This window comes from Chionomys nivalis, chromosome 5 (assembly GCF_950005125.1).
Source record: "Chionomys nivalis chromosome 5, mChiNiv1.1, whole genome shotgun sequence".
Classification (NCBI taxonomy): Eukaryota; Metazoa; Chordata; class Mammalia; order Rodentia; family Cricetidae; genus Chionomys; species Chionomys nivalis.
Window position 1 is genome coordinate 19,510,248 of NC_080090.1, and position 24,820 is coordinate 19,535,067.

At 40.0% G+C, this 24,820-nt stretch overlaps 1 protein-coding gene across 4 annotated transcripts in view; it reads left to right on the plus strand.

The window, feature by feature from the left end:
* Positions 1-24,820, plus strand: part of Rgs7 (regulator of G protein signaling 7) — a 374,810-nt gene that overhangs the window by 310,300 nt on the left and 39,690 nt on the right. For all 4 annotated transcript variants that reach the window (XM_057769480.1, XM_057769481.1, XM_057769483.1 and 1 more), the window contains 3 exons: positions 4,391-4,455; positions 5,428-5,504; positions 5,608-5,689. In XM_057769480.1, the coding sequence (XP_057625463.1) occupies positions 4,391-4,455; positions 5,428-5,504; positions 5,608-5,689 (224 nt within the window). The remainder of the gene's footprint in view (positions 1-4,390; positions 4,456-5,427; positions 5,505-5,607; positions 5,690-24,820) is intronic.

Consider the following 24,820-nt stretch of genomic DNA (forward strand, 5'->3'; position numbering starts at 1 on the left):
AGAATGAAAAGGGGCTGGGGAGATAGCTCAGTGGCTAAGAACACTTGCTGCTCTTCCAGAGGACCCAGGTTGGATTCTCAGCACCTGTAGGAAGGTTCACAACCTCTGTAAATCCAGCTCCAAAGAACATGATGCTCTCCTCTGACACCTGGCATGCATGAGGTGTACAGACATATCCATCCAAGCAAAATATCCATTCACATAAAACAAAATTAAGAATTAAAATATTTAAATTTGTCTACCAAAAGAATAAGCATTATAGTTGGATTTTAAGTAAAATAAAGTAACTCAGTGTAAACAAACGGTGGCAAGCGAGGTATGGAGATACACACCCTGAATCCCAGGCTTCTAGAGGCAGAGGCAGGCACATATCTGTGACTGTGAGGCCAGCCTGGTGTTCATAAAAAGTTTTAGGCCAGCTTGGGTTACACAGTTAAAACCTTGTTTCAAAAACTAACTAAATAAGAAAGTAAATAAAATTGTAGACAAAATGTGTAGCAGACAAATCTGTTACAGCATGAAGACAAAATTAGCGATAGTAATATTAATTAAATTAAAAATATTAAATGGGAAAATGAAATTAAGAATATTAAATTGGTAAAGGTAACATTCCAAAGAAATATAGTAAATTCTGTAATATGAAAAAATGTTGGGAATTTAATAAAACAGATACAGAAAACTAATGAAATCACAAGACTTTAATACTTTTCTTTCCAGCCAGACTAGCAAAAACCCAAAGGAAGCCAAAGGTTCATCATTCCTTGAGAGAAAAGCATGATGCACAAAAATGTGGCAATGTTGTAAAATTCAAACTCTTCCATTTGCTACAGACTTCAAATATATGTGAAGAAAGACTCTTATTAGATCATTGTTCATGCAGTCAGAATTATTTATTTAATGATATAAATATAGTTTAAAAATCACACACACACACACACACACACTTCATTCACAGGACAGGCTATGGTGGCTAGAGAAAACAAGCTGTATCTATATAAAACAATAGAAAACTTCAATCATATGATGTTTAATATAGAAAAGCAAATTGCAATACATGTACCACTGATGCACACAATCTATACTTAATATTCTGGATATCATCTTTATTGTTAAATAATCTTTTCTCAAGAAGCCTAGGGGAAAATGGACTTCTTGCATATGTAGAGAGCTTGCGTTTTTTATCTCTAGCATACAAACTGGTTTTAAACCTAACTGGAAAAAGTCAGGTACTCCAATATAAAATATCACTAGGCTGAATCAACAAATAAGACAGGCAAGCAAATAAACAAACCCTCAAAAGGTCAATAAATCGTGATGTTTCCTGCCACGTGGCAGATAGATATTGAGCATTTCCTCTGGGGCAAATTTTTCTCAGCATGAGGACCCATCAGTGACCGGTGACAATGATGGGGTACGGGGTTCATTTTCTAAAATCCACAGAAGCAACATGAAGAAAATATTTGCTTCAAACCTCTGTCATGTCTAGAGAGTAGCTAGATCAACACGATGTATCAGTGAAGCAAGAAAACATACTATTCAGTTAAATAATGAGCAAGTACCTGAATAAATATTTCTAAGGAAAGACAAAGAATTGATCAACTGGACTATGGAAATGCGTTTGGCATTAATAACCAACCACTGGCAAATTCAGTTTTTAAGTAAGAAGGACTAAGATCAGGAACTCTATTGTAAAAAAAATGCAACAACAGTTTATGTGTATGTTTGAAGGTCACTGCAAGAATGGATTTTAAATAATCTAGTCTGGCAGGATGTGCGAGGGAGGGATGGTGAGGATGAAGATGGTGAGATGATGGTGGTGAGAAATGTGTGTGACACTGTCCTTCTACGCTGTAAGTGTGTAAAGCATCAAGCTGTACAACACAAACACACATCCTTAAATCAAAACGAAAGTGAATGTGGCAGGCTGGACGGTGACTCAGCAGATACAAGGTGCGGCTGCCAAGCCGGACAACATGAATTTACTCTCTAGGATCCACATGGTAGACAGAGAGAACTGACTGCCACAAGTTGTGCCCTGACTATCACACACACACATACACACACACACACACACACACACACACACACCATGGCATATATGTGCCTATAAGCACATACACACTCATATAATAAATGTAGTAAAAATTATTATAAAGTTTGCTGAAATATATATCTGTTTAAACTTGTCTACAACTTTTTGCCTTTTCTCTTGAAAATAAACTTAAAATTATGCACGGGGTAAAATAAAAATATGTAATCTTGAAAAATTTGTTCTGCCATTTCTTCATTCTCTTCCTCTCTTGCTCTACATCCTCAGAAGGATACAGCAGTCGTTCCCAACCTTCCTAACACTATGACACTTTAATACAGTTCCTCATGTTGTGGTGACCCCTGAACATAAAATTATTTTGTTGCTACTTTATAACTGTAATTTTGCTACTGTTATGAATTGTAATGCAAATGTCTGATATGCAGGCTATCTGATAAGTGACCTCCAAAGGAGTCATGACCCAAAAGTAAAGAATCATTGGATTAGAGGCTCTGTCAGTGGATTTTGATGGCCAAAAGCAGGGGCACTAGAGAAAGTCCCATATATTCCTTCTATCCACAAGCTGGAGTCATGGAGATGACTTCAACTTTAAACCTGGGAAATGTGCTTGGAGTTTGTTAACTGGCAATAGAAATTGTCAATAACTTGATGCTCCCTGACATACCCAAGCTTGAAAAGCAAGATTGTGGGAACTGCCTGATTTTTAAACTCAAGAATAGAAGGAAAGTTGTTCCACAAAATAAATATTCAAAGATTATTTCAAAAGAAACAGAGCACGGGGTAAAATAAAAATATGTAATCTTGAAAAATTTGAAATCTTGAAAAAATCTTGAAAAACAGAGCACTCCTGACCCTACGTCTCATTTGTATTGTTTGGATTACGTGTTGTATGTTTTCTAAGTGCACATTTGGCCTTTGCATTCCTACTCCTTATGAAATAAACGTTCTTGTCTTCATCCTTAGCTAGAGGCGTCAGAGTGTCACAATGATCAATGACCCTGCCACCTATGGGGCATGACTGTGAATATTTCTGCTACAGACATCAATGTTTATGCAAGAGACTACTCCACCTTGTAGAGAATTCCAGAATTGAGAGAAAGACTCTCCTGTTGACATTCCCTTCTAACCAGTCCTCACTCAGAGGCCTGATTCAGAAACCTGGGCTTCTCAACCAAATTGTCAAACGTGTTTGAACCAAATCCTATTCCTTTATTATTCAGCCAGCCAAGGCCCTGGGTGGGTTCAAATCCCAATAACCCACACACACACACACACAAATTTAGCCTTTGCGTTTTTAGCCCCCATGAACTACACGTTTGTCTTCTCTGTCCTTCACTAGAGAGGACATAGTGGTTGAAAGCATCTGTGTTTCCTTATCTCAAACCAAGGCAAATATTGTTGAGTGCAAAGGTCATGGGTATAAGACATTTCCATAGGGATAGTCTTACAAAAAGGAGTAGTTAATGAGCCTCAGCTAGTGATTTCATTCAGTATGTAGACTGTTACAATTTATATATATATATATATATATATATATATATATATATATATATATATATAATATAAATAATATAATTGGTCTTCATGAGATCCAAGATTCACCCCTAATGAAAAACAAAGACAGAAGATATTCTGAGAATTGGGACTCTGCCTGAGGACCTGGTTCTCTTGAAATGTTCCTTAAAGTCTTCAGGCTAATTTTAAACATCTGAAGATTTGTACCAGGGCAATGCTGCCACCCCTGTTCTCTCCTCCCTTTCACCATTCAATAAGCCTGGTGCCATGACCAGCCTACACGGTGGCCAAACAGACTGAAGAAAATACTATAGAAGGGAACGCTGCTCTTCTAGCACAGAGTAATTGACCAATGAGCAACTCTTGCAAAATAAAGAGAGGGAGAAACAAAGAACCCTTAAGCTCACATAAGACATCCTGGTAGTTGATAGCACAATCTAGAAATAATTCAAAATTCCTGTCAGATACCTCTTCTTGCAATCACCTTTTACAAAATGGTTTTTATCTATCTAGATTTTAAGCTCATTTAATCTCTGAAAAGATTTTAATTCTCCTTACTATTTGTTGATGATAAAATTATGCCTACCATTTAATACCAATAAATGATTATCCTAGCTTGATATTCTACTTATTTTTGACTTTTTATATGCCAGTGTTTAGATCTTACATGTCTGCTTTTATTCTTATTTATTTTTGTCTAAAAAAAGATAACAATAGTAAATTAACTTGAAAGTGACAAATATCCTGACACATAGTGCTATTTTTCTATATTTAGTGTTTCAGTGCTAATGAGCAGCCAAGAAATGATACTGTTTTTCCTTTCAGCTGTTTACCTCTGCAAGAGAACAATGCAAAACAAGGCAAGGCTAGAGCTAGCTGATTATGAAGCCGTAAGTACCAAGGATGTTCATACAGTGGTACAAAACCAGCACAAATCAAGCCTTTGGCCATATCTGGGTTCTCTGTGCCTTCTTACATGGATGAATCATAAGGACCAGGCTTCACAGCCCAGTGCTTTCATGACTCCTCTCTGTCTGCTTCCTCTTTCCCCTCATGTTAAGGACAGTAGAATTCTAGCATATGAATTTAATGTATAAAGAGAAGTACATCTCATTCTTTTAGACTAACTTAATTGTAAAGATTTCAGATAGATACTACGTCGATAATGTCTGAACTGTGAGGATGGAAAACTGTTTACATTGGGGGCCGATTTATCAGGACCGTTCCATTGATTGCTCCCATCAGTCGAAGGCAATCTAGTGTAATTTGTTCTAATGATGGCTGAGTTGTGATAAGTAATTCAGAGTACTCTGCACAAGTAGATCCTGGGCTGCCAAAGATTGATAACTATTCTCAGGACCTGAACCAATCGATTGGATCAGTGGTGGGAAGGCATTGCTTTCCTGTCTCTGTAGGATGGGCACAGAAAGGTCCAGTGAATTTGTCTTCAGTAGAAACAAAGGAATGTTTGGTGCTTTACACTGTGCGTCCTGCAAGATGATTGCTATTGATCGGGATTGTAGCTTGGTTGGTAAAGTCCTTGTCTAGCACATAAAATGCTCTGTTTTCTATCCTCAGCATGACATATATATTAGGCATGTTGGCACATATATATATATATATATATATATATACACATACATACATACACATTATTGTATGTATGTATGTATTGCCCTCACTGGGGAGGTAGTTCAAAGTCATCTTCAGCTACATAGTGAGTTAGAGGCTAGCCTGGGCCCATGAGGCCTATGATTTGAAAATTCAGGAAGCACACTTGATTCAGATTCAGAGCATATATAACACTTTAGAAATTCTGAAAGGAAAACTAAAATATATTCAGCTGTCCTATGTTTTTTCAGGAGAGCCTTGCCAGGCTGCAGAGAGCATTTGCCCGGAAGTGGGAGTTCATTTTCATGCAGGCAGAAGCACAAGCAAAGTGAGTCATTGTGAGTCTGTGGGGAGATTTGCTCAGGTGCGGCCTTCTGTGCGGAGGTGGTCCAATTCGTCTTGCTAACTCTTCATTGTTGCCACTTTGACAGAGTGGATAAGAAGAGAGACAAAATCGAAAGGAAGATTCTCGATAGTCAAGAGAGAGCATTCTGGGACGTCCACAGGCCTGTGGTGAGTAAACTAACATGTTTCCCTGAACTCATGTCTCAGGGTTGGAAGAAAAGGGTGTCCTGGATCAGACCAGGTCCCTTCACAGTATATCCCAGTGCCTGGGTGAATTAGTTAAGGAAAGATTGTTGCCTCTGTATAAGATGAGACTTCTTGCAATGCATATTTATAAAAGGATCCATTTCCCCCTGATGTGGTTAGACAGCTGACTCTGAACAGCCAAGCTTTGATGCTGTTGCCAACACGTGAAAGGGAAAAACACGCTGTTAACAGAGCAGTGTTTTATTTTATGCTTACTATTTACTTTTTTGGCTTAGTAGAGAAAGTTAGAGTCAAAATGTAATTGCTTGCCTTTATTTTCTTCTTTATAACTTATTAATGCTTATTGTATCTCTTGAAAGTTAGCATACCATTGAATTTAAATCAGTTCACACTTTCTAAATTTTTCTTTTTGCATTTGTTATTTATTTTGTGTATGGGGGTTGGAGCACATGTGACAGGAAGAGAACAACTCGTGGGAGTCCCCCCTCTTCATGTGGATGCCTGAAACTGAACCTGAATGTTAAGCTTTGTGGCAAAGGCCTTTATGCTCCGAGCTATCTCACCAGCCCATCAATTCATACTTTTAATGGCTCAACTTCGAGTCTATATAAGAACCTAGCTCTTCTCTCTCTAATATTGTCAAACCAAGTGCCTCACTAGAACAAGTACTGAATGTCCTTAATACCAGAAAACTTGTGGAAGCTGTTTAAGTGTGGATTCAAGTCTCCACAAGATAGCATATCTTCTGTGCATGGTACCACAAGTATATAAGCCTAGCCTCAGGAAGTTGAGGCAGGAGGATTGAGTTTAAAGTCAGCTTAGGATACAAAGCAAGACCCTGCCTCTGGAGAAACAAGCAAGAGGCTAGAGAAATGTTTCAATGGTTATGAGCCTATACTGCTCTCTGCCAGAGGACCTGGGGTCAGTTACCCATAGTGGGTGACTCCCAACTGCCTACAACTCCAACCTTAGGGGTTTCATCGCCCTCTTCTGGCCTCCATGGAAACTGGCTTTCAAATGTTCAAGCATGCATGTATATGTGTGAGTGCATATTTGCACACATGTGCACACACATACACATGCACAATTAAAATGATAAGTTAATGATGAACCAAATAAAAAGATCACATGTCTAGCCTCATTTTTGTCCTACAAAGATATCTTTCTCTTCTATGAATTTCAGATAGATCACTAGAGAATATTTATATAGGCATCACCAGAATTAATAATAGGTTCGCAGCAGGAAAAAGAATTCACAACAAATGACTTAAAGATATCTTAAAATTTTCCACCTAACTGCCTTCTGAGTCAGAACAGAACAGAAGGAATCCAGAGATGTATTTGTAAACGTATATATTTCTACTCAGACAGCAATGCAGTTGTTAAGTTTTATTTTGAATTTGTTGTCATTTGAATTCTCGAGAGAGAAGAATTGAGCTACCTGGCTTTTCTATTCAAAGTACAGGTGGAGTTCTATTACTTTTGGTAAAGAAGGAATTATGAGATCACGCTCATAACCATCATGAGGATACAAAACAGAATTTCTCCTTCCTTAAAGTAGCCTCCATACTCTAGAGATACCTTGTTGCTTCATTGCTTTCCAACACTGCGTCCGCATTTCCTTGGGCAGCAAAGGGAGGAAGGATTCATGCTTTCAAGGGGTTCAATCTACCATGTTGAAGAAGACAGAGAAGAGGTCTATTCACTTCATGGTGGGCCAGAGAACACACACAGAAGGAGGTGGTCAGGGATAATGCTCCTTGAAAGACTTTCTCTTGATCAAAAACTTCCTTCAGCTGGACTCCACGGCCTAGGGTTTCCACAACGTCTCAAAACAGCGCCACCTGCTGGAAACCGCGTGATGAAATCATGAGCCTGCAGAGGGTGTTAATTCCAATGTCCTCTGCATAATGTAGCATAGTCCCATGTTTAATTATGCTATCTTATTTATCCTTTCTATGCCTCCCTGAAGCCATAGGTTCTATCCCCCCAATAGAGATAACAGGCAAATCTTTGTTGTCTGTTTTCTAAAGAAAAAGGCTCCGATTGTCCTTGTGCTTTGGTGAGCGGTATTCTACCAACCCTACCTTCAGTTGTTTACTGTGTCCATGCTACAGCGCTATACATAACTTCTAGGCATGTCCAAACTTTAGGCATGGCAATACCATAACGTTGTCGTCTACAAAGTTCATGGTTGAGAACCATGTTATCAAGTTACAACTTGCATAATATTTTAAGTAAGTTTCTGATTTTGTTGTTGTTGTTGGGTATGGTTTTGTTTTTAGCTAGACTCATAGCTACCCTTGAGTGTGTATGGCAAAGGATTGTCCATGCCTGCATGAGAAGTAATATCTGTTAATATTTGAAGTTTTTAAACATTTTTGAATGGTTCCAAACTTACAAATGATAGCTCTTGTCTGATAGCCATGCCTGCCACTGAGAAGGTACTTTATCTTTTTCATATTTCTGGATGATCACTGAGGGATAACTCAGAAAGACAATGAAATCAGGGACTCTGGCCTCAAGGATGGCCTCAGAGAGTTTTGATTTTGTGACTTCTCAGCCAGTCCATAAACTGTATCTCTTCACTGACTGCAGCACTAACTAAAAAACGAATAGAAGTTTCTTTTCCTTTCTTTTTTTAAGATTTATTTTATTTTATGAGTATGATTATTTTGTCTGTACACCATGTGTTTGACTGACACCCAGAGACAGCAGCAGAGGATGTCAGATACCCTGAAACTGATGTAATAGATAGTTTAAGTCACCAAGTGTGTCCTGGGAATCAAACCCAGGTCCTCAGGAAGAGCTGCCAATGCTCATAAATGCTGATCCATCTCTCCAGCCTCTAAAAAGGGCTTCCTGAGATAAATCGTCCCTCCAAAATAAAATGCACAAGCCGGGCGGTGGTGGCACACGCCTTTAATCCCAGCACTCGGGAGGCAGAGGCAGGCGGATCTCTGTGAGTTCAAGACCAGCCTGGTCTACAAGAGCTAGTTCCAGGACAGGCTCCAAAACCACAGAGAAACCCTGTCTCAAAAAACCAAGATAACTAACTAACTAAATAAATAAATAAATAAATAAATATAAGAATAAAAAAATAAAAAATAAAATGCACAGAAAATAGAAAGGAGGCCAGGAATGAATAAAGGCTTGTGGAGAGGAAGAGGAGAAAAAAGAGGAAAGTGGTCCTGATTGGGATTTCTAAGGTGAACAGAAAAGCTATGATCCTCAATGCTCATATGCTACCAGATGGCTAGACACTGACCAAACCACTGCTGTGCAGTTGCTCCGCCTGCACAAGTGCTATAGGATATTTGTGTTCGTTCACTGTCCACTTTCCGGTGCTACTCTCTGAATTGCTTCGCAGTGAAAGCTTGACAGTTTTTGTTGTCCACACGCCAAATGAAATGCAAGCTGCCTCTACATGTCTAATCTCATTACTTGTTCATCCCACCATGGCATTTTATACATGAGGCACTTGCATCTCCAGGCAGATCTTCAACGAAGGAATGTCTAGCAGATATATTACCCATCTCCAAAGTATCCCATTTCTGCCGCTTATGACAAGACATGAAGAGGCAGCTTGCCTATTGGGATATGTGTTTGACATCAACCCTAGGATACAGAATTCTGTCTCTTCATACTGACTTGGAATTGGTTGCAACAGATGGGACAGTCATTTCCAGGGATAGGCAGTGAGGTGTAGCCCATCTTGAAAATCATGACACCTTGGATTTTTTTTTTTATTATTATTAAGAGGGACAGCAGTGGGCTTTCATAATTACAAAAAGAATGAAAAATTGAAAACTGAAAAAATTACATGGAAAGACACTTTTAGACTTCTATCATCTAGTATCTTGCTATCTATTAATCTTTCCTTTGGAAAGGATGGATACTCGTAGCTAGGATAATAGCCTGGTACTTTTTCTAGAGAGCAGGTTGGCCTCAAACTCACAGAGATCCTTCCATCTACCTCTGCCATCAGACTGTTGGGATTAAAAATGTGTGCCACCATGTCCAGCCTTATTATAGCTTTTTAGAAAGCTAACTTAAAAACAGTGATACAGGGTACAAATGTAGTTTTCTCTGTAGAATGCTGGCCTAAAATGAAAGAAGCCCTGGGTTGAATCTCAGAACTGAAACACCATCCCTGACAGCACATCCCTGTAATCCCAGGATTCGGGAGGTGGAACTAAAGGAAGAAAAGCCTCAAGGTCATCTCCTACTACACAGTGAGCTCCAGAGGTCGGACTGGGCTAATGAGATTCTGTTTCAAAAGTAAAAATTAAAAAAAAAAAAAAAAAAAGGAGGAGGAGGAAATCTATGGTTCTCGATCTGAAAAGCATAAAGATAATAGATATTTCTACTACACTAAAAGGCCCTACAGTCATCACTTTACAGTTGTAAAACACAATCAAAGTCAGGTGGTTAAGCTATATAATCAGATTTTCCTGTAATAATTTACATTTATAAATATATGAAATGTCTTTATTTTTAACAACTGGAAATTGAGTTACCTGAACAATATTGTTGGTTGATGTTTTAATAAAAATATATAATAAATATAAAATATATACACCTAGTATCAGTCCTTAGGACGTTGCTGTTTCCAGCAGAGCAGATTTGTTGTTTCGGTTATGCCTGCCTGGTCTTGTTTTGATCTGGTTCCATTTATTTAATCAGGAACAGAATGAGCAGACAGCAATTGCAGCTCAGCATCTCACAGGCTTAGAGCTGACTTAATGTGATGTTATGATCCAGTGTGTGAATTAAAACCTAGCAATGTAGGAAATACATCTAATGGGGTTTTAATATGATTTTTTTTAACCATGAGGTCATCCCCTTAAGTCAGATTAGAAAAAATAATCTGTTTCTTACATTTAATACCTTCATGAAATAAAGTTAGCTTCTCTAAGTGTGTCAGTGTTTACTCTGGAAAAACCAAACTGAGGTCTAATCAAGGAGGCAGACTCTTTACTTGCCAAGAATTCTCAGAAACAGCTCAAGAACACAGTGGGAGAAACAGATTAGATTTTATTATATTGACGATAATGTGGGATTTGTTTTCCTTCTGTATAGTTAATGTTATAAAGAGCTTATTTTATTTTATTTTTGCAGTGCTGGGGCTTAAACCCATGCTAGATAAGACCTTATCACTGAGCCACACTCCCAGCCCATCCGAACCCTAATGTGTAAAAACTGCTATTGATAAGTTAGCAGCTAGTGAAGCCAAAGACTTAACACACTGAAGGAAATCCACTTTGTAGTTTTCTGCAGTGTTCTGGACACCATGATTGAAAAGAGTGTGGGTGAATTAGATTTAAGGTAAGTGGATGGATGAGGAGACAACAAAACAAACAAGTACACATACCACACACACACACACACACACACACACACAAAGCACACTCACTCACAGACACATATCCCCAAGTCAAGCCAGGATTTTGTTGTTGGGATTCAGGATTTGCTGTGGGACAATGGTCTTGTACCCTGTAAAGATTTGTCACTTATATTGTCTTAATAAAATGCTGATTGGCCAATATCCCGGCAGTAAGTACAAGAAAGCCTGAGCTAATAGGTCAACCAGTTTATAATTAATGTAAGCCTCTGTGTGTTTCTTTGGGACTGAATGGCTGCAGGACCAGGCAAAACAGAAACCTCTGTCAATAAGAATTATTTGTTTTCTTCATGGTAGATTCCGTATGATAAATGTAGAAATTGCTGGAGAATAAAACTTTCCCTGTACTCCAGACTATACAAAGTAGGAAGAATGCATGAGAGGTGCTGGGCAGGGAATACAGTGAAAGGAAGCACTGGACAGAGAATGAGCTTGACCATTTGGGGAGTTCCTTCCAACCTTGAACTAGTAAGAATCAGTTTATCTTCTTTGTGTCTGTAGTTGTCATTTTGGAGTTGAATGCATGCTAGATAGTCAACAAAGACTCCAGAAATAGAGTACTAATAATTTTAATATTTCAGTCAAATAATCAAAATAAAATTGTAGAGAGCCGTGTGGAGTCACACCTGATGGCTATGTGTAGAGAGCTGCGTGGAGTCGCCCCTGATGGTGCTGGCTTCCACTCTCCGCGATCCCAAAAGCGAGTGCTCTCTGTGATAATCAACTCCTAATATCAACTAGGCCTGACTTATGCTATTATCACGCAATGATTGTCAGCTGCTTGCATATGCGTGGACCTATGAGCAGTGCCCACCTGGCAATCCAGGATTGGTAGTCCATGCCTGCTTAAGGGCTGGGAGAGGTTTGCCCTGGAAGAGAGAGGAAGAGAGAGGAGGAGAGAGGGAGAGAGGGAGAGAGGGAGAGAGTGAGTGTGAGTGAGTGAATGAGAGAGAGAGAGAGATATAATTGTGAAAAGGTCCTGAATAAAACTACAGTGAGAAGAGCTCCAGTGTTGTGTGTCCTCCTTGCTGGCCGAGGGGGACCGCAACATAAAATCATCGTGCCTTGAGTACTTCCTGGATTCAAGTTAAGCAAATCCTAACTACAAAGAGTGAAAATTGTTTATTGCCTAACACTTTCAATGTCTAATGTTTGTTAAGTCACACATGCCTTTCATGGTGGCTTCCTTGACATTATACATTGCACTTATTTTAAAATTTGTTGGATTAAACCCATCATTTCTAGGGACAAGTTAATAGAAGTTTTGAGTCTGAGGAATTAAAGAAAATGATAAAACAATGTGGCACTGGCAAAGGGCTTTACCAAGGGCTGGAAAGTGAATTCACTTTGGATCTGACTGGGCATGAGGCCATGGCAACCAGGTATAAAGACTAGACAATGACCTTGCCAATAGTAGCAGCGGAACCAGAGTTTAAAGCCTGTTTAGGGTTCAGAATTAATTTTGAAACTCATTACAACGGAGGATGGAAATCTCTGGGGATGTGTAGGAAAGCTTGAGGTTCAGAGAGAGACGTTATCCATTTGGAACATCATGGATCTTTCTCCTTCCTGTCCTACAACCCCAGAAGTCCAGAAGACATACTGAAGTTCCCTCTATATCTGGTTCCCTTCATATTGATTTAGGGTTTAGATGTGCTTATTTGGAATTGAATTTGGTTTGTGTTTGAATTCGTATTGACATTAGTAACAGCAGATTTACTATAAATTATGGCAGTACTGTTTTTTGACTACCTCTGCATGATGTGGAAAAATTTTGTGTAATTAGCCAGGTGTGGTGATACATGCCTGTGATCTCAGTACTTAGGGGGAGGGGGGAGGCGTGAGGCTGAGGCAGGAGAAAGTCTGTGCTATGTCATGAGGTTCTATCTCAAACCTCTCTTCCAAACTGGAGGAGGATGGAGAAGGAGGAAGAAGCAGAGGAGGAAGAGGAAGAGAGGAAGGATTGAGAAAGGAAATAAAGGAGGGAGGGGAAAGGAAAGCCCCAAACAGAATTGATTTTATTCTCCTATAATATAAAGGTGTAAGATGAAAACAGGAGGAGAGAGCAACATTTTCTCACAAGCTAAATGCTCGAATCATGGGTTGCATAAAAGTTCTTGCCGCTATCATTCCCCCCCCCCCCGCCCACACACTCATACACACAATGTGGTCGTTACACGTAGTAGCTCCTCTCCATTTGTACTTTCCCGGTCTCAGATACTAAGACTTGGAGAGAACAAGTGTCACAGTGACTTGTTTTATGTAGGACACTGTTCAGTACATGCCACTGCTGCTAAAAAGGGTTGGCTCCATTACCAAATCCCTTCTTTGGTGAAATTTTACCAAATGCTTCCAAGTCTCAGAATCACACTTTGAAATGTGGATAAACTGCCTCCTGGACCCCGAGAGCTTACAGCAGTGACTGCTTATACTTACCAGGCACACAGTCATCGTGCTGGGAGTGGTAGCTAATTGTGTGATAATTCTATGCATTTATTCACTCATTTATTAATCCATTTTCTCTCTCCCTCTCCCCCCTCTCTCTAAGTATGCGTGTGTGGTATATATATGTATGCACACCCGAGGGTGCCACTATACTCTCCCATAAATACCAGTGTGAAAGCCGGGATCAACACTGGATATCTTTCTCTATTTCTCCCCCCACCTTATGCTTTTTGAGACCAAGTCTCTAAGGGAACTTGCAGCTTGCTCTTGGGTTGAACAGCCACTGAACCTCTAGGATCTGCCTGTCCTGACTCCCACACTGGGTTAAAGATGTGTGCCATCACACCCAGTTTGTGTGTGGGTGCTGGGGATGCTGTGAGCGCTTTCCCCACTGTGGTGATTAGTGTTGGTTTTCCACTGGACAGGATATGAAATCCCTTAGGAGACAAGCCTACAGGCATACCTGTGAGAGATTGTTCCCATGAGGTTAACTTCTGGGCGTGCTTTTGAGGGACTGATTTGATGAATTTAATTGCTATGGGAAGAGCTATGAAAACATAAGAGGCCTCCACTTCACAAGAACGAGTGACATCACACACTACTGCCTTCTTCCTGAATGCGAAGACAGTGTGGCCAGCAGCTTCACGGTCCTGCCACATGGGCTTTCTCACCATGAAGGACTATCCCCACTGAGAGATAAACGCTTCCTGCTTTAGACTGCTTTTATGGAGTCTTTTATCACGGCAACAGGGAAAGTCACTAAGATACACAAGGAGACTCCTCCCTAGTCTGCAATAATGCTTTTGAAAAGATAAGAAGATGGAGCATCAGGGAGTACAGAAAAGTTCTCAGATGTTGATGACATAGTGTCTTTAGGGAAGATTTTTGGGAATCAGGAGAGCTGGAGTTAATGTTTGATACTTGAGTGAGTATGTCATCTGTCTGCTGCTGCATAAAAACTCACCCCCAAATGCGGCAGCATGAGACAGGGAACAAGGCTGGGTGGCTACTTTATACAGACTCTGAGAAGCAGAAGGTCAGGAGTGGTTTCTTAGAATGGTGTGGTTTAAGACCTCTCATGATGCTTCAGTCCAGTCCTGAATTGATGGTGATTGCAAGACAATCACCACAGAGGCCTCTTCATATGAGGGAGGGTCCCAGACAGTTTTTCACAGCAGCCCCAAATAGTCAACCCCATATGTGAAGCCTCATTTGACTACAGGGATGTCATGCTAAAGTGTCTTCCATTGTCTCTGAGTGACATAGACCAACACAAGTATAATATGGGTGCCAGCAGCCTGAAGTCATTAGAGACCAAAACTGTTCCCAGGAAAAACATTTTTTTTTTCTTTTTTTTTTTTTTTTTTTTTACTTTTCCTAGGTTTTCTGTGCTGGGGGATAATCCAGGGCCTTACATAGTGAGATATACCCTAGCCAGAGAATTTGAAAATTCAGTGGGGAAAGAAAATTCTAGTTCTCCATGAATAGAATCTTTATCGTTATTCATAATCCTTGCAAATCCGATGGTAGGGTCCTCAGCAGGAGGGGGAGGAAAACCAGCAGAGTGGGGCTGGGATTTTTACCCTATCACAGCTGTGCCAGGTGATGTCTCTGCCAAATCTTTGGAAGAATGCTGAGGAGTCTTCTGTAAACAAAAACTACGCACTGCCCGCTGCTGTTTACATTTTCTTCATGCTAACCTGAATGACTGTACGGCAGAGCTAACAACAGTTCCCTTCATAACAGAGACAAAACCAAACCCACCGGGTGAAACATGAAGGCACGTGATACAACTGGTCTTGATTTGGGGCAATGAGATGAACATGAGGTGGTGACTGCGTCACTGGCCCTGTATTCAGGCCCTGACCACTGCCAGGACCCACACTGGACATACTTCTGAGTTGATGAGTGAATTAATCACACCTCTTCTCCTTTACCCCTGACAGCCAGCATCTTTTCAGATGACATGAACCATGCATGCTGAGTGAGGTTGCCAAGCCCAAGGACCTGAGTTCAATCCCCAGGACCTACATGAGAGAAAGATTGAACTGATTCTCACAAATCATCCTCTGGCTGTCACACACGCTCCCTGGTATACACATGTTCTCCCTACAAATAAATAAATATGGTAAAAACACATCCACATTTTTTTGTCATAAGCTCTGAGTTTTGAAACAACCCAGATATCAGTGGCCAGTTCAGAGTCAACAAGCTATCCTAAAAGCGGTTGTTCTGGCTTGATCTCAGCTGGACAGAATATTCCCCATTCACAGAATGCGGTTAAATTGAACCCAATGGGAGATGCATACCTCCTGGCCTTTCTCTCTACAAAGTCCATAGTCCCAGTTTGTGCATGCGGACGCCTAGCCTTATCCACCGCAAACAGCACATCCTGTTAGCAATTGCTAGCAGTAAGAGCTTTTTGTAGCCATTATGTCACTCATTCTTGGCTGTGTGACCTTGTAGGGTGACTGTTATCCTTGATTTGTCAAAAAAGAGAAAGCAAGACTCTTGAATAGGCTGTTCTAGAACTAAGAGAAAAATCATAATCGGGAGTAAAGCACAAGACCTCTGCTCCCAAGCCTATCACCCTCCACTGAGAAGTTCGGCTCTCCCACCAGGCCTGCCCCTGTGAACAACTCATTTTCATTTTGTGTCATTGAAATGGCTGAGGTTATTAGCTGAGCCTTGGGAGTCAGCTAACTCCCTGATGGGTGGTGACATCTACCTACTGCTGCAAATGCCACCAGCCACGCTAGGCAGGTGGGAAAGAGTTACAGTTTGCAATGTGACAAGTACAAGTGACAGGTATAAATATTTCCAGTAAACCATGACTGCCCTTGGGCTTGAAATAGAAAACACAGTACTCTAGAAATCGCAAGGCAGTTGCTTTTTAGTCCTGTCCGTTAGGTGCAATTGAAACACACAGTTCCAACTGCTCATTTGAAACTCATGAGCCCGACGTCACTGTCTTCCATAAAATTTTCTCTGCAGTGTTCCCACTATAACCTTTGCTTGGCTCTCAGCCTTGCAGCATACATGGGAGACAATTCATGTTGAAGATGAAATAATGAGGTCATCCATCTTTAATGACCAAATTGGCCAAGGGGGCTTCTCTATCAAGGTCCATGCTATCACTCTTGGAGTCTTCAGCTGTTAGAGAAAAACCTAAAGATGTGTTAGGACAAACTTCAATCTTTCTTTTGTGTGGGCAGAAAAAGAACAGCTCTTCAGCCTATTATTCACACCTGTTCTTTTGGACTGAAAAAAAATATTTTGACAGCTTGGCTGTCGTGAGCCTTTATGAGTAAAATCGTCCCCTTTTTCTCTCCCTGGCTACATCTTTTGTCTTGCGTGCTCTTTCTGTCCCTGAATAGATTTCAAGATATGGTGTCCTATTATTATATAATATCTGATGCTATTTATGTGAGCCAGGGGTAGAATGAGAATAAAAACCACTTCCCTGTTATTAAGCTGTGTCTCTCTAGCCTGCAGATTGGCAACTATTCAAGATGATGTGCCCAGATTTCTACCCTGTTTCTTCTGAAAGGGCCAGAGCATGGATAGTGATTGGGGTTATATTGGAAGAAGACCCTGAGGGCTAACAGCTAACTCCCAGAGAGGGAGACAGAGGAACACACTGTGCTTAAGCACCAGGGTTAACTTGCAGAGCCTAAGGTTTAAGCAGGTGGAAAGGGTGGCCTTTGAGCTATAATATGCTCTTTGGAAGCCGGCCCCCTGGGCCAGTCTTATTATATATAGCTACACTAAAGATTTGTTTGGCAGCAGAAAAAGGATCCATAGATAATCTTTTAAATATAGACATAGAAAGTACATAGGATAGAATATGAACAATTCAAGAATTGGGATTAAAGAGGCTATAGGACTCCTTTGAACGACTTTGTAACTACTTCTGAAATCGCATCAAAGATAAAAATATGTATACACATAGACAGAGGAACATATTGTCCAAAAGGAAGGCTCAGTAGGCACAGTGACTATGCTGATGGCCCAACAGAGCCAGTGTGACTCCATTTCATGGGGAGCAGTTAATATTTAGGCCTGGATTTTTTTCTCCAGTTCATTTACTAGCCCCATGCCCAAATCATATCTTTTTAAAGGGAGGAAATGACAGAAAGACAGCCTGTACTCTCTTAACTTGACAGCAGGCATCTTCAAATGAGTGCCATTTTTCTTCAGAAAACAAATTCACTTTTAAAACATATAAATAAGAAAAATACTCTCTCCCCTAATCCAGATATCTCCAAATTTCTCCTAGGTTCTGCTTTTTCCCTCTCAAAAATTTCATGTACATATTCACAATAAAAAGAACTGGTCACTCTAACATGAAGTATACTTTATCACCAGAAACTCCAGCACACGCACACACACAGTCACACACACACACACACACAGACACACACATGCACACAGACACAGACACACACACATACAAGCAGATACACACACACAGACACACACACACACACACACACTGGGTTGCACAATCATTTAAAGAAATGATTTGCTCAAAAGTTCTCTGCATCCTTAAGTGTGTGATAGAAAAGGCAATTTTAAAGGAAAATATATATAAAGGATTTGGGTCTAGATTGGACGAGTCTCATGGTGAGTGTTAGCAAAGGAAATCACGAGTGGAAACTGGGCCTGTCAAGCTAATATCTCCCTTCCATTCCAATGTATGAATCTTTGATTTTGCACTTTATGGAAATTAGATTTGTAGTGGTTAACCTATGTGCTTGGTAGAATGTTCATGAACATCAAGTTGGAGAATAGATGCTTGGAGGTTGTCTTAATTAGGGTAACTACGGCTGTAAACAAACACCATGACCCAAAGCAAGGTGTAGAGGAAAAGGATTTACTCAGGTTACACCTCCACATCACAGTTCATCACCAAAGGAAGTTGGGACCGGAACTCAAACAGGGCAGGAATCTGGAGGCAGAAGCTGATGCAGAGGCTATGGAGGGCTGCTGCTTACTGCTTTGTTCCTTCTGGCTTGTTCAGCCTGCTTTCTTATAGAACTCAGGACTTCCAGGAGTGGCACCAACCACAATGGGATGGGTTGTCCCCCATCAGTCAATAGAAAAGGTCCAACAGGCTTGCCCATAGCCCGATCTTATTGAGGCATTTTTTTTTTATTTAGGGTTCCCTTCTCTCAAGTGTCTTTAGATTGTGTCAAGTTGACATAAAACTATGCATATGGAGGCTTCCAAAACACACTGCAGTATGAGTACTATTTATATTTATTTGTATTATTTTCTATTTCAAATCACAATTTTTAGTAGGAGATTCAATCTTCCATCTGCACTATAGCTAAATGATAGGGTGTCACCTGGTAGAGTGTTTTATGTGGGAAGCAGAGGACATGGGGACTACTCAGAGATATGTGTGCCAAGAGATGCCATCTCATATGGGGGGAAAGAACCAGAGCCTGACAAGGAGAGCAAGAAAGGAAATGGAGACCATTGGGATGGAGAGAGAGACAGATGCCTGCCCATGAGGCACGAGGTCTCACACCACTCGGGCTCATCCTAAGCATGAAGGCAAGTGTATCGAAGCACTCAGAACAACCCAGTCTAGTGGTTGAAAAGATGATCCGGGAAATCTCCCCATGTCTCCCATGTCTCAGGGAGAAAAAAAAAAAGCTCCTAGCTCCCAAAGGTTATACTGCTCTCCATTTTGGAATTCCTGATCAATCTTTGATAGTTTCTAATTCATCATGTCTATGTCCTGGCAGATTTTCTAAGATAGCATGAAAATTTGTCCACATGCTGCTATTGCAGTCTTTGCTCTTACCTCATATATAGCAAATCTAACTCTTTAAAACTAGCTGAGAAGAAAGCTCATGAAGTCTGGAAAAAAGCCGTTTTTAAGACTCTGACATGCTGACCTGGATGCAGTGATTGCTAAGATGTGAGACCTGTGTTAAGACTGGCATCCAGTTTCCTGACCTGCATCAGAAGCCAGGTGCCAAAGGGTAGAGGGTGATGGGAAGAGCAGGCTAGGGCAGGAAGATCAGTGGAAAGTGACAGCTCACTGGGAGAAGTCACAGGCTCTAACAATGGCATAAAATGAAATATCACGTCAGAAACAGTAAGAATTGGAATATCTAGCCTCGTGGACTTTGTTGCCTCAGAAACTGCAAAAGAGAAAAAAAAATACTATTCCCAGTGATGGCATTGAATCGTGGAAGAAAGGTTACATTGTTTAGATGTGAATGTATGGGATTCAGGAAAATGCTGGGGATTATTTTAGATTTTTCTCCCAATGGTGAGAACAAAAGCACAGTTTGGTGTTAGTAAAAAGATGCGATCTAGGGAATTTACCTGGCCCCTCTTTCAGACATCCCTAACAGTTACGGAACTTACCATTTTTCTTGAGGAAATCAGCTTTGATGCAACAGAATTGTTCTTAGAAATGTGTCAGGTTTTACAGAGATCTTTATTGTCTTTCTTGCTAAACTCAAGAGTACACTACACTCTGTACACATGCTCCATAAATGAACCACTACCACCTGAACATTTGTGTGCCACACACCCAAGATCACCTATTGAAATCCAACCGCAAAGTGAATGTGTTAGGGGATAGGATCATTTGGGATTGGTTAGATCATGGGGGCACTGCCCACATTAACTGATCCAGGAGAAACCCCTTACCTTTCCACTATGCTAGGAAACAAGAAAATGTCTCCCTCATCAGGTCATGGTGATATATTAACACTAGGATGGAAGAGGCAAGAGCATCTCGAGTTTGAGACCAATCTGGTATACTTAAAAGGAAGAGCTCCCCTATGATCCACTCTGTGAATCAAAAGCAGGTGCTTGAGCTAATGCCTCCTCTTAGCTTCGCCAGTCTGCAGACTGCGCATAACCCTCTAACGCTGCTTACAAACCTTCCAGTTTGTGCCATTGGGTCATAGCTGTCTAAACAGAACAAGACAGGCAGGGACACCTCTTTTTCCATTTGGAGGCCTCTAGGATCCCCTGTAATTGAAGATTATTGATTCAGAGGCTGCTATTATAAATTAAGGTTTATTTCAACATAAGATAGTGTTCCCACTTAGCAATTTCTAGCTGTCATGCGGTTTTTCATTATCACAATCACTGTAAGCCTTTTGAATGAACTGAGAGAAAATAAAAGGAATTCTGTTTGGTTCTAGCCAGGTCTTACAGCACACAATTTAAATCGCCGAGACAAACAGCAGTCTCTACAAAATTAAAAACTGTTTTCATCTGTTCTGTAACGGATCCATTTTTATGTCCTATAGAACCTACCTTTTATACTGGGTAAATTGTTGTCCTCGAAGAGACCATCCAGATTTTACCTTAATTTCTACATTCACAAAGTAAGATAAGGGTAAAAGTCAAAAAGGCTTATGGTGTTCCATGGTAGGAACATATCTAAATATAATAAAAGCAATATGCAGCAAACCGACAGCCAACATCAAATTAAATAGAGAGAAACTCAAAGTGATTCCACTAAAATCAGGAACAAGACAAAGCTGTTGCCCATCTCCATATTTCTTCAACATAGTTCTTGAAGTTTTGGCTATAGCAATAAGACAACAAAAGGAGATCAAGGGGATTCAAATTGGAAAGGAAGACATACTTTTGTTATTTGCAGATCATATGATAGTATATGTAAGTGACCCTAAAAACTCTACCGGAGAACTCCTACAGCTGATAAATACCTTCAGTGATGTGGCAGGATAAAAGATCAACTCAAATAAAAAAAAAATCAGTAAACCTGCTATATACAAAGGATAAAAACGCTGAGAGGGAAATCGGAGAAACGTCACCTTTCACAATAGCCACAGATAACATAAATATCATGGGGTACTACTAACCAAAGAAATAAAAGACCTATTTGACAAGAACTTTATGTCTTTGAAGAAAGGAATTGAAGAAGATACCAAAAAATATAAAGATCTCCCATGTTCTTGGATAGGTAGGATAAACATAGTAAAAATGACAATTCTACCAAAAGCAATCTATAGATTCAATGCAATTCCCATCAAAATTCCAACACAATTCTTCAAAGACCTCAAAAGAACAGTAATCAAATTTATATAAAAAATAAAGAAACCCAGGATATCCAAAACAATCCTGTACAATAAAGGAACTTTATTGTTATCCTGTACAATAAAGGAACTTCCAGAGGCATCACCATCCCTGACATCAAGCTCTGTTACAGAGCTACAGTAATGAAAACAGCTTGGTACTGGCATAAAAACAGAAAGGTTGATCAATGGAATTGATATTAATCCACACACCTATGAATACCTGCTTTTTGACAAAGAAGCTAAAATTACACAGTGGAAAAAAGAAAGTATCTTCAACAAATGGTGCCGGCATAACTGGATGTCAAACTGTAGAAGAATAAAAATAGGTCCCTATCTATCCCCTTACACAAAACTCAAGTCCAAATGGATTAAACTTCAATATAAATCTGACCACATTGAACAATGCAATGTACCTTACCCTCTCTGAGGATTGAATGGGGATGGGGTAGGAGAGTATGTGGAGGGAATGGGAGGAGGGGAAGGAGTGGGAACTTGGATTAGTATGTATAATGAAAAAAGTTTATTTTCTTTTTTAAAAAAATAAATATGAAAAAAAAGAGTTCATGGACCAACAACTCTAAAATCTTATGGGCTGCTCCCAATGCTGTGGCTGATACAACAGATGGACCACATCATGTAAATCAAAACTCAATTCATTAGTGGCTGAGAGTCTCATAACCATGCCAGGATAAAGGGTGAATTGACGCACATATTTTAAGCTTTCAATTGGAAACCTTTGAATTGAATTTGAAGAAGCATTTTTCTACTAAGAAGCTAGCCTTTTATATTAAAAACAACAACAATAACAACATAGAAATTGAAGGTGATTGTTCAGGGGTGTGCTTGGCACCACCACCACTCCAGTCTGAGTTTTCTTTGCTATTTTTTGTTTAACAGTTTCTTTTTTTCAGAGGATTTTCAGGTTCACAGATTTTTTTTTTAAATGAAGAGTTCCTATCTAACTCCTGCCCTCACAGACTATTGCATCCTCCATAATGCCATGTTCCGCCAGAGAGGTATTAGAACCAATGGACGTTTGATGGTAGATCATCACCCCCCAAACACACAGCTTAATTTCAGGTTCCTTTTGTGGATGTAAATTCTGTGAGCTTTGACAGATAGGTAATGACATGTATTCGCTATTTGGTATCACACACAGTAATTTTACTGTCCTAACACTTTTTTCTGTGTTGGCCTATCCATTCACCCCCACCCCACCTTGCACAACCACGGATCCACGTACGGGTCAATTAGAACATTGTCTGCCCATTGTACAGCAGCTCCCAGGAAGGAATATGAGGAGATCTATTTTCCTTTCTCGTCTTTCATGTTCACTCACCAACACAAGCTGTCCTGAGTTTTCCCTAGGCATTGTCTTTTACCATAGCTAACAAGACTCTTACCACGTGTGCTGTGGATCTAGCTCCATGGTGGAGCTTACATATAACTGGAGTGAGGCTCTGGGTTCCGTTCCCAGCACCACAGAAATAAATGAATATCTAAATAAATCTAGTATTCCATGAAAAGAACTAAGGAACACAGTGGTGTTTTAAAATGTATCAATAATGGGACCAAGAATTGATGCTTGTTTTGTGTCTCATGGGATACACATACACACCCACTATAGAGGGGATGTTTCTTGAGGATCTCCTCATTTGCCGCCTAGGGCTGTGTTCTTCAGTATATACCTTCTACCTTCTAAGAAACAATAACATTACAATAATATTACAACACAGCTGAGCTCTTTATAAAACTAATTCACTCTTGCATCATTGAAAATGACTTGAGATATTTTGCTAGGCCCAAGTAAATAGCATATTATTATTCCTTGAATCCAAAAATGCTATGCATTTAATTATATTTAAAGTAAATGGTACATATTTGAACACTTTGATGGCATGCTGCTTAGTAATAATGTTATTCTGATCTTATGGGTAAATACATATGGTTCTGTGGAAAACCAATTTATGGATAACATCTATGAATCTTCTGTCTGTCACCTATTAATAATAAGCTTTAAAAGAATAATTGCAGAACCATTTTTAGTTAGGAGTTTTCTTGAGTGTATGTGTGTGGTGCTCTTGTCTGTGGCATGTGTGCACCTGCGTGTTTGTTGGCAGAAACCCAAAGAGGACATGAGGTGTCCTCTGTCATTCTCTGGCTCATTCCTTTGAGACAGGGTCTCTTACTGGACCTGGATTTAGGCTGTCAGGCAACAATCCCCAATGATCCTCCTGTTTCTGTACCCCACAACACTTGACTTATAGACATCCATGGTCAGGCTCTGATTTTTAGTGGGTGCTGGGGACCAAATACACTCCCATGTTTGCACTCAAGTGCTACCATTCAGTAAATTATCTCTCTGGTCCTAGTATTTTTCTTTTTAATAGCAAGGACAACATCATCTAGTTGAAGTAAAACAGAAATGTTAACTCCTCTCCCCTCTCTCTCATTGTGTATGTGTGTATGTGTGTGTGTGTATGTGTACTCTGTTGGGAAGAACCAATGGAAAGTGCTTAAGAATGAATATCAAAAATATTCTGCTGTATCATGTACTGTGTCAAGTTAGCCATTACACTTCTGTGTTGTGATGATTCCATGTCTGTCGGATCTCAGGAGGTTATTGGGAAGTTGATTATGCTGCTATTTCTATGTCTCATCATTCATCAAGACTTATTTCGATGCAGAGAAAAATAGTCCTTGTGTAAACAAAAGAATGCCAGAAACGGTGCTCAGTATCTTGCTCACCCCAGCACCTGACTTCTTTAAGTAGTTACTCAGAGGGGATCAGCGTTCCATCATGGCCTTTGAGATTTTTCAAGACTCCTAGAAAACTTTGCAGGAATGGCTTTCACCTTTAGCTGACAGAAAGGAAAGGGTGCATTAGAAATAGCAGGAGCTTGCAGAGATCACTGAGACAGGCATCCCAGGTCTTTCTTGTCAAGTTTTCTTATTTAACCCTTTAGTCATTCATGATAAATTCTGAGCCGGCAGACTTCATTTTCCTGAGCTGGGAGCTAGGTTATAAAACACATAGCCATCCCCAGATCTGGCCTCTAGTAATGCTTGCTTCTACAACCAGTCCTTTCTTTTTAATTTGTGAGTATGTGACCAATCAGCTCAAGTAGGGATTAGAAATGTCTGTTAATGGTTCATTAATCA